Raw genomic sequence first — 12,583 nt, forward strand, 5'->3', positions numbered from 1 at the left:
CATATTCTGATTTTGACTGGGAATTATATGCTGCACGTACTGGTGGGGGAAGGCCAGGAGAATGGAGGCAGGAGCCAGTCATAGCTGGCCCAGGGAGTTAGGTGGACCCCATGATAGGATGGATGACACAGAGGGGGACTCAGACATTGGCACAGAGGTGCCATTAGATCAGTGAAGATTGCGGGAAGAGTGAGCAGTAAATGCTCAAGCAGTGCAGAGGGTTGTCACCCTCCTGCCATCATGGGCCCATACGTGAAGGGGGCAAAGGTGCCAAATACAATTGGAGCACCACCTGAGTGCAAGGAAGGCAGCAGTTGGCAATGGGGCACGATATTCAGATTTTGGGTCCAGTGGCAATGAAGAGTATTAGAAACAGTTCAGAGGAGGTTCACTCTACTCATTCCGAGGATGAGGGGCTTTTCTTATGAAGAAAGGTTGGACAAGTTCAGCCTATACCCATTGGAATGTGGAATTCTCTTCCCCAAGTGTTCGCCCTCTATCCTCTGAGGGAACTGCCCACAGCTGCCTCTACATCTGGCACCCCCTCCTGTGCACTATTTCTGTGCTCATCACCTAGGGCCACCCTATCTAGCCATGCAAAAAGATCCACAGAGGTGCTTGTATCTGTGCTGGTGGAGGATGAGCCTGTAAGTGGTGCTTCTTCTGAGTTCTGATGTGGCTGTGTTTGGTCCAGCCATGGTGAGGGGGTTTGCCTAATTGCAGGAGTTAAGCATGAGCTTAGTTTTCAGGATGCTTTCAGATGGTGTGGAGCACAATGGTGCCCATTAACCAATGGAATTCACTAGAAAAATAGGGAGGCCCAATAGATAAATTGGAAAGTGGTAATTAGGCCGTGAGTAGAATTTTAAAAAATACTTAGAGATTCAATGTGATTTATTTCTTCATAAACGTATCCTGGTATGTAAAAGATGATTATAAAAGATAAATACATTAGTATGCCAAGTGTACAGTTACTAATGTGTTTAATAACTTGCTAATTCTTAAAACTTACTAACTCTTTCTACTTACCTCCCACTCGCTGCCTCTCCTGTTCATTGACCTTCCCGCTCGCCCACACACCTGCTTGCCCACACACCCGTTTCCCTGCCTAACTTCCCGCTTATTGCTTCTCTCCTGCTCGCCACCACCTTGCCTGCTCCCCAACTTTCCTGTTCCCGCCTCTCCGACTTGTTACTTCCTCCCCTGAACCCCCCCACCCACTCACCACCTCCCCCCTGCTCACCACCTCTCTCGGACCGGTCCTACTCATCGACCCTCTCGCTCTCTACTTCCCTCCCCGGCTTTTCCGCTTGCAGACCCTCCTGCTCACAGCCTCATTCTAGTTCACAGCCACTACCATTCCCTGACCCTCTTGTTGTTGCCTCTCCTGTTCCCTGATCCTCCTGCTTGCCAACCCTCCTGCTCACCGATCCTCCCATTTGCTGCTTTCCTCCCTGGCTGTCCCACTTGCCACCTCTCTCCTGCTTGCTGCCTCTCCTCCTCATCGACCCTCCCGCTTGCTGCTTCCCTCCCCGATAGTCCTACTTGCTACCCCTCCCCCTCACTCCTTCCCTCCCTGACTGTCCTGCTTGCTGCCTCTCCTGCTCACTCACCCTCATGCTCCCTGGCCCTCCTGCTGACCCACGCTCCCATCTGCCACCTCTCTCCTGCTCGCCGCTTCTCTTCTCTCTGATTCTCCCACTCCCTGGCCATCCTGCTCCCGGACTCTCCTTCTCACTGGCCTTTCTGATCGTTGCCTCTCCCGCTTGCCGCATCTCCTGTTTGACCCCTCCCTTCCAATTGCCGTTTCCTTCCTTCCCTGACCTTCTGTCCCACCAACCCTCCCTCTTACTTGCAACTTCCTGTCCTGAATGGTCACTGTGAGTGGGGACTTGGGAGAGAGGTGGCGCGAGGGAGGAAGTGAACAAGAGGGGCTGTGAGTGTGAGGGTTGGGGAAGGAAGTGGTGAATTGGAGGGTTGGTGAGTGGAAGGGAGGAGGTGAATGGGAAAGAGGTGAGTGGGAGTGAGGTGGCAAGCTGGAGGCTCGGCAGGAGAGCCTCATGAAATACACCACGATGACCGCACACTCTCTTCCAATGTTCAGAAGCAACATGATCAGCTGGTGTGTCTGCAGGAGAGTGAATACCCAGAGGTCTGTCCGAGAGTTCAGTGTCACATTTATCTTCCAGAATGATTAAGTGCAGTGAACTGCTTTCTACACCGACCCCAGATTCCGCGCACCACACTCCGCCTGACTGGGTGGCATCTTTCTTCCAACTCCAGGAAGAGGACCTTCCTCTTCTCCCTCAAGGGGGAACTCCAGGTCTGCTTCAGCTAAACGAGGAGCTGTCCTGCCCGGGTTCCAGGCCTCTGGCTCTTATGACACATTTTCTGAATCGAAGGTGAAGCAATGAAATGGCAGCCACTGTGACTGTAGTCAGCTTAAGTAAAAGCAAAATACTGCAGATGCTGGAAATCTGAAATAAAAACAGAAAATGCTGGAAAAGCTCAGCAGGTCTGGCAGCATCTGTTGAAAGAGAAACAGAGTTAATGTTTTGAGTCCGTATGACTCTTCGTCAGAGCTAATCTTAACTCTGTTTCTCTCTCCACAGATGCTGCCAGACCATCATTTTCTGTTTTTATTTCTGTGGTATGCTTAAAACAGGCCAGCACTTGCACAGTCCCGCCTCTGTTGCCATTACAAACAGGAGGAGATCGTTCGGCCCATAGAGCCTGCTCTGCCATTCAGTAAGATCATGACTGATCTGATTGTGGCTTTAACAGCATTTCCCACCCCCACCTCCCCACAGCCACTAATTGGCTGCCAAACCCACCTCCAAGCAAATTAACTTGGAGCCCCTTGTGAAAAGTGGGGCCAGCAACCGTTCCCCCAGCTCACCCCACCCCCAAAGGTTTCTGGGCCCGGAAATCATCCTGATTTCAATTTTCTGCACCTGGAAGAAAAATCCTGCCCAATAATTCAGCAAAAGCTCATAATCAAACCAGTGTTCACCTGGGCCCACACAGCTTGACCAGTATTCGCCTGGGCCTGTACTCAACCAGTATTCACCTGGGCCCACACAGCTCAACCAGTATTCGCCTGGGCCCACACAGCTCAACAAGTATTCGCCTGGGCCCACACAGCTCAACCAGTATTCACCTGGGCCCGCACAGCTTGACCAGTATTCACCTGGGCCCGCACAGCTTGACTATTATTCACCTGGGCCCGCACAGCTTGACCATTATTCGCCTGGGCCTGCACAGCTTGACCAGTATTCACCTGGGCCTACACAGCTCAACCAGTATTCACCTGGGCCCACACAGCTCGACCAGTATTCACCTGGGCCCGCACAGCTCGGTTCCTCAATGGGTAAAAGTTGTTTAGGAAGATAATCTCTAGCTTTTTTTCTTCATTCTGCCCTTTTAACCAGTTGAGTTTTTATTAAATTTTCCTTCCATATCCCAAACATTTTCAGTGAGTTGCCACTTTTTTTTTCATAATTTGATGTTCCTGCTTTCTCAGAGCTTTGAAAACAAATTTCCTTCATATATTAACCATTTTATGCTTGAATGCCAGAGTTGTTTTACCAGAAATGTGGCATGCTTGGAGATGGGCATTTTGGCAAAACAATTCTCCGTGAATTTAAGTTAAAAGTATCCCAAAAAATGCTAAAAGATGAAAGCAGGAACGGCATATAAACACAGAGGTCCGCTGCACACATTGGTGACAGCTTGTGAAACGCATGTCTAATTTTGTAATTCAATCTATCAAAAAAAAGTTTGAATTACATGACAATGTTTGAAATTACAAGCTTCCTCCTGCCCTGATATTTCAGGAGACCTGAAAATTGACTCCTTCCTCACCTTTAATTGGCTGGGTTTATAAATAGGGCGGCTGGGAGGGGTGGCTTAAATACTGGAAACCGGTTTCACGCAAGGTTTGGTCAGAGACAGACACACACACAGCAAACCTCACACACAGAAGATGGGGAGAGATAGGAGCGAGCGTGCGGCCAGGTGCGCCTTGCTGACAGCTCTTGGTCTGTTGCTCTGCTGCCCGGTGGTTCCGAGCTCGGTGGACGAAGCGGAACCGGACAGCCACACCGAGCACGGCGACTCTCACGGGGGTAACGACACCGGCTTTCAGATCGTCACCTTTCACTGGGAGCATGTCCAAGCCCCTTATGTCATAGCACTGTGGATTTTAGTGGCCAGCTTAGGCAAAATAGGTGAGTGATGGGAAGTTGCCTGAATAAATGTACTGCAGACGTTTCCTTCTGCGAGTTGAAATAGAAATATAATGGAACGATGAATGTGCACGTGTTTTCTCTTAACATGAATCTCTTTACTATTAAGGATTGTAGAGTTTCGCCTTGCAACTCAATCACTAAAGGTTCCCCGCCGTGAGGTAATTGTGATGCTGCTAATCTGATGCTCAGGTCACAAAAAGTGTTTTGGGGGGGCAGAGAGACAGGGATGACATCTGGGAATTTGTAAGTATAAAGCAAGGAAAGTGTCGCAAACATAACAGAGAGGATTTGTGAAATCAGTTTTTTTTAAAAAAATTAACTTCCAAGTCTTTGTTGCTTTAAAACGTTGACTTAACTCCAACTTAGATTGGTAAAGGCTGTTATGTCGTTTTGTCTCACAAAAATCTAGGCTGACACTCTAGTGCAGTATTGGCGGAACCCATGTTGGAGGTGCCGTCTTTCCGACGTAAAGTTAAACTCAGGCCTTCCCCCAACTCTTTCCAGTGGACCTAAAAGATCCCATAGCACTATTTTGAATAAAGGACTGGTGAAGTTGTCCCCAATTTCTTGTCCAATATTTATCCCTCGTCAGCAATGGGGGAAAAATCTATTCATGATCACATTGCTATTTGGAAGGCCCTTCTGTGTGCAAATTGGCTACCACGTTTCCAACATAGCATTAGCGATTACACTTCAAAGATAGCTCTTTGTATACAAAGTGTTTTGAGATACCTTGGGGTCATGCAAAATGCTGCATAACTGCAAATCTTTTGTTTTCTGCTTTGGGTTTTAAATCTACTGTGAATGTGGTTGACTCTTAACTGTCCTCTGAATTGTTCAGTACATTGGCAGTTGGGGATGGGCAACAAATGCTGACTTTGCCAGCAATGCCCACATCCCATGAAAGAATTAAGAAAAACAAAATTATGCTCATGATGATGGATGTACATGTTGAAATGTTGAGTTTTAACAAAGGGGTCTAATTTTTCCTTTTTTTGGGAAGGTGATTTTCATAAAGATACGACAGGACCTTGCATTTATATAGTGCTTCTAACTCCAATGTTTTGCAATGCTTTGCATAGGTAGAAGGTAAAGGGGAGCATGAAGGGAGAGAATTCCCTGTTAGGGAATTTTAAAACCTGCTTGCAATTTTTATTGGTTATGATAGGTTGTTATCTGTCTCAGGCAATAATTCCTTGACTAAAACAGTCGGCAGCTGGTCTTCTGTTGCTTTTGTTGGAGTGGCAGCCAAGAGTGAAACTATGATATCTGGAAAATGATGCAAGTGAGCTTACTTCTCAATTTGTGATACAGGTAGTGGAGCTGGGACACTGTTGCCCTATTCCAGAGTTTGGTATTTATTGGCTTCAGCTCTTGGTGGTTGTGTGTGTTTTTTAAAAAGTATTTATACCTGCACATTTTAAAAATTTGTGTGAAAGGACCACAGCCTCTATTTTGAATGAGATTATAAAGCAATGTCCCAACCATCTACTTGAGTAGCATATTCATGTAAAATGGCTGCTGTGTTTGGCTTCTGAGAAACATTGACTGAATTGCGAAGTAACTAAATCTATGTGAGGCACTTTCTAATAAATGGAGAGATGTAGGAATAAAAACATATTTATATGGTGCTCATAGCAAAGAAAAATGCCAGGAGCTTCAGAATAATAACAAAAAAGAAATGCTGAGCCACAGGGAGCAATGAACATAAGTATGATCAAAGAGAAAGGCAAAATACTGCAGATGCTGGAAATCTGAAACAAAAACAAAATTGCTGGAAAAACCCTGCAGATCTGACAGCATCTGTGGAGAGGAAGACAGAGTTAACATTTTGAGTCCGTATGACTCTTCATCAGAACAGATGAACAAAGAGGTTGATCTAATTGCGATGGAAGCTGAAGAGCTTAGAGGCACAAAGGCACAATTTGTTTTTAAAAAGTAGGGTGAGAATTTAAAATTTCCGGTGTTGTGTAACTGGAATAGGACAGATACTGTCCACAATGTTTTAAGGGCTGAGGCTTATTGAAGGTAGAAAACAGGAGGTCATCCAAGAGACCATTGGAATATTTGAAGCTGGAGATGATCAAGGCATGACTAAGGGTTTCAGCAGTATATGTGCAGAGTTGGGTAATGTTGCTAAGGTGCAATTAGTTAGACTTTGTGATGGAAAGGATATGGAGTTGGAAAGTCAACTCATGATAAAAACATGACTGAAAGCAAACTGCTTTGGTCAGAAATAGGATAGATTTGTTGGCAAAAGTATTGTGTTTATGGTGGGACAAAGTCTAAGACTTCAGCCTTTAATGTTTAATTGGAGGAAATTATGGCTCATGGAAGACTCAACATCAGATAAGCAGGTTAATAATGTGGGAACAGTGAAGTGGCTAAGAAGTGTCAAGAGGTAAAGCTGTGCACATCTGGAAACTGATCCTGCATATTGCCAAAGGATAGAAGACTTCTGAGGGGGAAAAGGGGGTTGGGGACAGATTCTTGGTGAATTACAGAAGTTGTAGTGTGGGGTTTCAAAGTGCATCCATTGGTGCTGCTGCTGTGACTACGATAGGTAAGAGTGGAACCAAGTGAGGGCAGCATTATTGCATTGGAAAATGGAGGAGTGGCATTGAAGGAGAGTGGTATGGTCAACCATGTCAAAGGCTGCAGTAAGGCTGAGGAAAGATAATGCACTGTGATTGCAGTTGTGAAGACTTGCCATTTGTGAAATTGGTTGGGGCAATTTTAATGTTGTGAGCAGAGAGTTGACCTGACTGCTGAGGTTCAGACAATAAATAGTTTCATTGAATTGACCATTTGTTATTTCTATATGCCACACTTATGCTTGGACATGTCCTGAAGAGTAATGTTATCTCTGATGTGCAGGGCTCCACTGCCGACACTGGAGACTGGAGCACGTGCTCTTTTGGGAACAGCTTCTTGTGGTGAAATGTCCATAATCCAACAAGAGAAACATGTCCCCAAATTTTCTTGAGGCAGTAAACTGTTGTTACGGTGGAGTTGAGATGGTTGAAGAAGATCTTTATGCCATTGTCCGCTGTTCCTATATTGTGTGTCTGATGCACAATTGGCCGTTCCAGGGGAACAAACATGATAATGAGTTGATGCCAATTGCAAATAAGCTTAATGGTTAAATGATATGGGTCAAGTTTCAAATGAGATTTAATTTCAGAGGACAACAACTAAAAATACTTGCGCTTTGAGACATAAATAAAAATAGCTTCATAATATCCTTTCCTTTTAATCATTTATTGTTCTATGTGCGCAAAAAATTCCTTGAAGTATTTTGGGTTTTAATTCAGTATATTGAAATTTTGAAGGATTTAAATTCAAAGTATTAATTAGAACATTTTTTTTCTCCACCCATCCTGATGCTTCAGAATCCATAGCCTCGTGTGTATCTGAGCCACAGAGTGCAGGAATGTGCGAAGTACGATCCTCAGTGTATGATGAATCAGCTGATATTAGCTGGTATGGTTATAGGGGCTGCTCCACTCTTGTCCTTGCAGTGAGAGGAGACCAACTCAGCCAGCTTCCTACTCCCGATTGCCTAGTCAGTTCATGCTGGATAGTATATGGGAGACAATGAGGTGAGGCTTGGATTGTACGGGGCTGTGTTGTCATTTACTTCACCAGCCCCAATTGTAGAATAAAAACAAAAACAGAATTACCTGGAAAAACTCAGCAGGTCTGGCAGCATCGGGGGAGAAGATAAGAGTTGACGTTTCGAGTCCTCATGACCCTTCCACAGAACTGAGTGAATATAAGGAGAGGAGTGAAATATAAGCTGGTTTAAGGTGTGGGGGGTTGGGGGTGGTGGAGAGAAGGTGGGGAGGAGGGAATATAAGGAGAGGGGTGAAATATAAGCTGGTTTAAGGTGCCGCTTCATGCTCTCGTCGGGACTTGGAAAAATTTATTAATTTTGCTTCCAATCTCCACCCCTCCATCATTTTCACGTGGTCCATCTCTGACACTTCCCTTCCCTTCCTTGACCTCTCTGTCTCAATCTCTGGTGATAGACTGTTCACCAATATCCATTACAAACCCACCGACTCCCACAGCTATCTCGACTACAGCTCCTCACACCCCGCTTCCTGTAAGGACTCCATCCCATTCTCTCAGTTCCTTCGCCTCCGACGCATCTGTTCCGATGATGTTACCTTCAAAAACAGTTCCTCTGACATGTCCTCCTTCTTCCTTAACCGTGTCCGGCCCATCTCCCGCGCATCTGCCCTCACGCCTTCTCCTTCCTCCCAGAAACATGATAGGGTCCCCCTTGTCCTCACTTATCACCCCACCAGCCTCCGCATTCAAAGGATCATCCTCCGCCATTTCCGCCAACTCCAGCATGATGCCACCACCAAACACATTTTCCCTTCACCCCCCCTATCTGCATTCCATAGGGATCGCTCCCTCCGGGACACCCTGGTCCACTCCTCCATCACCCCCTACTCCTCAACCCCCTCCTATGGCACCACCCCATGCCCACGCAAAAGATGCAACACCTGCCCCTTCACTTCCTCTCTCCTCACCGTCCAAGGACCCAAACACTCCTTTCAAGTGAAGCAGCATTTCACTTGCATTTCCCCCAACTTAGTCTACTGCATTCATTGCTCCCAATGTGGTCTCCTCTACATTGGAGAGACCAAACGTAAACTGGGTGACCGCTTTGCAGAACACCTGCGGTCTGTCTGCAAGAATGACCCAAACCTCCCTGTCGCTTGCCATTTTAACACTCCACCCTGCTCTCTTGCCCACATGTCTGTCCTTGGCTTGCTGCATTGTTCCAGTGAAGCCCAACGCAAACTGGAGGAACAACACCTCATCTTCCGACTAGGCACTTTACAGCCAACCGGACTGAATATTGAATTCAACAACTTTAGGTCGTGAGCTCCCTCCCCCATCCCCACCCCCTTTCTGTTTCCCCCTTCCTTTTCTTTTTTTTCCCAATAAATTATATAGATTTTCCTTTTCCCACCTATTTCCATTATATAAAAAAATTTTTTTTTTTTTTTTACATCTTTTATGCTCTCCCCACCCCCACTAGAGCTATACCTTGAGTGCCCTACCATCCATTCTTAATTAGCACATTCGTTTAGATAATATCACCAACTTTAACTTTAACACCTATGTGTTCTTTTGTACTATTGTCGTTGACATCTTTTGATGATCTGCTTCTATCACTGCTTGTTTGTCCCTACAACCACTCCCCCACTCCACCTCTCTCTCTCTCTCTCTCTCTCTCTCTCCGCCCCCAACACACACACCTTAAACCAGCTTATATTTCAACTCTTTCTTGGACTCGAACTCAAGTTCTGTCGAAGGGTCATGAGGACTCGAAACGTCAACTCTTTTCTTCTCCGCCGATGCTGCCAGACCTGCTGAGTTTTTCCAGGTAATTCTGTTTTTGTTTTTGTTTTGTTTTGGATTTCCAGCATCCGCAGTTTTTTTTGTTTTTATCCAATTGTAGAATAGGCTGGTGCTGATAGCATGGTCATAAATGAAGAATAGAAACTGGTGTGAAGTACCAGAGGTCATTAGTGTCCATTGAATTGGCTCAGTATGAGTTGGCCCTTTTGGGGGAATAGCAAACTAGAAGGGATGGGGGCGATGGTGGTAGTGAAGACACTTATAAAATTTGCCCCTCTGAAAGGGGCAAACTCAGGCAGGGATACTGTTTGCATGTTCCTGTGGTCTTATGAGACCGTGCCCAAATGGCCATTCTTTGAGCTTTGGTGCATGTCAATAGACATTGCGTCTGCATGAGTTGGTAATACTTAAGGTATTAGCCAAGCTAATCTGGCAACTGGATTTACAGTGTTAATTTGTTACCAAATGTGCTTTGTTTAGATGTCAGCTAAACACTGGTATAAAAGAGATGTTGCAAACATCCGGTCATGTCACTGCACAAAACACTCTTTAATGAACAGCCTAAACCACAACAGTGCATGTAGATATCTAGAAGTGAGCTGGTAGGATGTTATTTGATCTCTGGATTCTGATGACTTTATAACCAGAGAAAATGAAGCTTGAAACTTCCATGAATTTTACATGATTGCAGATTAATGCTGTTTTAAATGATGTGTTAGCTCAAATGCTGTATTGGCCTTGGACTCAGTGACAGCAGCCTTGCTTTTGAATGAATCATGGGTCAAGGAACTTGTTCCCAGCGCTACCGAGTCTATACTAGTCGGTGGTGGTGAGACAAGGACAGGTCACCTTTCACCACTCCTCACAACAGGGAAGCTATCCCTCTCCCAATTTCCCCTGAATAATCTTTGGCTGACTTTCGTGCTTTTGGATGAGACATTAAACTGACCCCTCTTTGGGTTGATGTAGAAAGCCCCGTGGTGTTAATTGAAGAGCAGGGGAGTTATCATCAGTATCCTGGTCAATATTTATCCCTCAATCTGTATTTGTGATAATGATTACCTGGTCACTAATACATTGCTGTGTTTTCTATGTTAGTACAGTGAATACACTTCAAAAAGGTATCATTAGTTGTAAAGCACTCTGGGACAGTTTGTAGTCATATAAGGTGCAATACAAAGGCATTTATTATCCTCTTCAACTGATGAGGGTTTTCCCCCCTAAAGCTGCAATACTTTTTAATTTGCTCTCTCCACCAACGCACAGTAGCAGCATTGTGTACCATCTACAAGATGCACTGCAGCAACTTTCCAATGGTCCTGCAACAGCACCTTCCAAACCTGCGGCCTCTACCACCTCGAAGGACAAGGGCAGCACCTGCAGGTTCCCCTCCAAGCCACATACCATCCTGACTTGGAAATATATCACTGTTCCTTCACTATCACTGGGTCAAAATCCTGACACTCCCTCCTTAACAGCTCTATAGGTGTACCTACATCACGTGGACTGCAGCAGTTCAAGAAGGCAGCTCACCACTACTTTCTCCAGGGCGATTAGTGATGTACAATAAATGCTGGGCTAGCCAATCATGCCCATATCCTGTGTACTCTGCTGAAAAAATCTGGTAAAGAAGTTAAAACATGCAAATTTCACAAAGCACTGACGTCTAATCTAGAAGTTGCTTCTGATTAACTTATTGATAATGTTGTGTTTATATTGCTAGACTAGAAAATAAACTGCCAAATGGCATGGAAAAGACCCATCTGGAACATTACTTTAAAACTGGGAGTAGGACAAGAGAACATGGGTTTAATCCAGGGATGGTTACTTTTGGGAATAATATCAGGAGGTGTTTCTTCATAAGTACAACAGTGGAGGGAAAATGCTGTGGCATCCTCACAAATGTTTGGATGCAGTATCTGAGTGTGTTTCTTCATTGTCAGCATCTGGGACCACTCTAGTGTAGCTGTTGATCTGAAAGACTTGACTTAATTCTTTAGAGGAAAATATCTTGCTATCAAAGCAGCAATTTTAAATATGTTTGGGACTTGTTTGATAGAGGAACTCGTATCTCCATTTAGTGCCATGATCTCTTGCTATTCAAGCTAAGAACAAACTTGCATTTGTATTGTACCTTTCATGACCTCTGGATATCCCAAAGCACTTTGCAGCCAATAAAGTTTAGAAATCAATTCATTTTGTAATGTAGGTTAGCATATCCTTTGCAAATGGCAACTCTCAGTACACTACTAAGGGAATACTGCATTTCAACCTAGATGTTGTACCACAGTTCTTGAGTGAAAATTAAACCCACAGATTTCTGACTCTCGGGTGAAAGTTGTACTAATTAAGTGGAACTGATGCAATGACGAGGAATATGATTCTGAAGTCTGTGGAGGAAAAAATGTTGGCTTCACTTTGTCGCTTCTATTGGGTAATCGCTGGTCCCAGTGAATTCATTGTAGTGGAGGTTCGGGTGCTCTCGTGTCTTCACAGATCAGTGTTACTTGTACAGTATGCTGTTGTTGAGTCCGATAATTGTTTTTTTTGGGACATCAATATATATGATCAACATGAAAGGACTCAAATCTACAAATCAGTGCATTGATTTTTTAATAGGTGTTTCTTTTGTCCTTAAGTGAATTTTATTGTCTTCTATGGAAATACTGCACACTGCTCTTATTCTGAAATCTTGGAGGTAATGGGTTATAACTTTCAAGGCTCTCCTTGTAGTCTGACTGCACTGAAATGTAATTGTATGAGGCTGTTTTTTTTGCCAAATTAATAATGTGTGCATGCTTGCAATTTCTTGTCTTGCTAATATTTGGCTAGAGGTTTGGAGTTTTAAATTTTAATTTTGCAGTGGTATGACTATTATAATAAAAGGAACTGAATGCCAATCCTTGGACTGTTCAAGCAAGCGAAACCAGCTTTCCCATTAAGTTAAAATA

The 12,583-nt window shown here is 44.6% G+C and overlaps 1 protein-coding gene across 1 annotated transcript in view; it reads left to right on the plus strand.

Annotated features, from left to right (window-relative positions):
• Window positions 1-3,957: 3,957 nt before the first annotated feature.
• LOC121276326 (sodium/hydrogen exchanger 3-like) overlaps window positions 3,958-12,583 on the plus strand; it is a 33,553-nt gene continuing 24,927 nt past the window's right edge. Inside the window, exon 1 of the mRNA XM_041184599.1 lies at window positions 3,958-4,229. Within this exon, the coding sequence (XP_041040533.1) occupies window positions 3,986-4,229 (244 nt within the window). The 5' untranslated portion in view covers window positions 3,958-3,985. The remainder of the gene's footprint in view (window positions 4,230-12,583) is intronic.

This window comes from Carcharodon carcharias, chromosome 3 (assembly GCF_017639515.1).
Source record: "Carcharodon carcharias isolate sCarCar2 chromosome 3, sCarCar2.pri, whole genome shotgun sequence".
Classification (NCBI taxonomy): Eukaryota; Metazoa; Chordata; class Chondrichthyes; order Lamniformes; family Lamnidae; genus Carcharodon; species Carcharodon carcharias.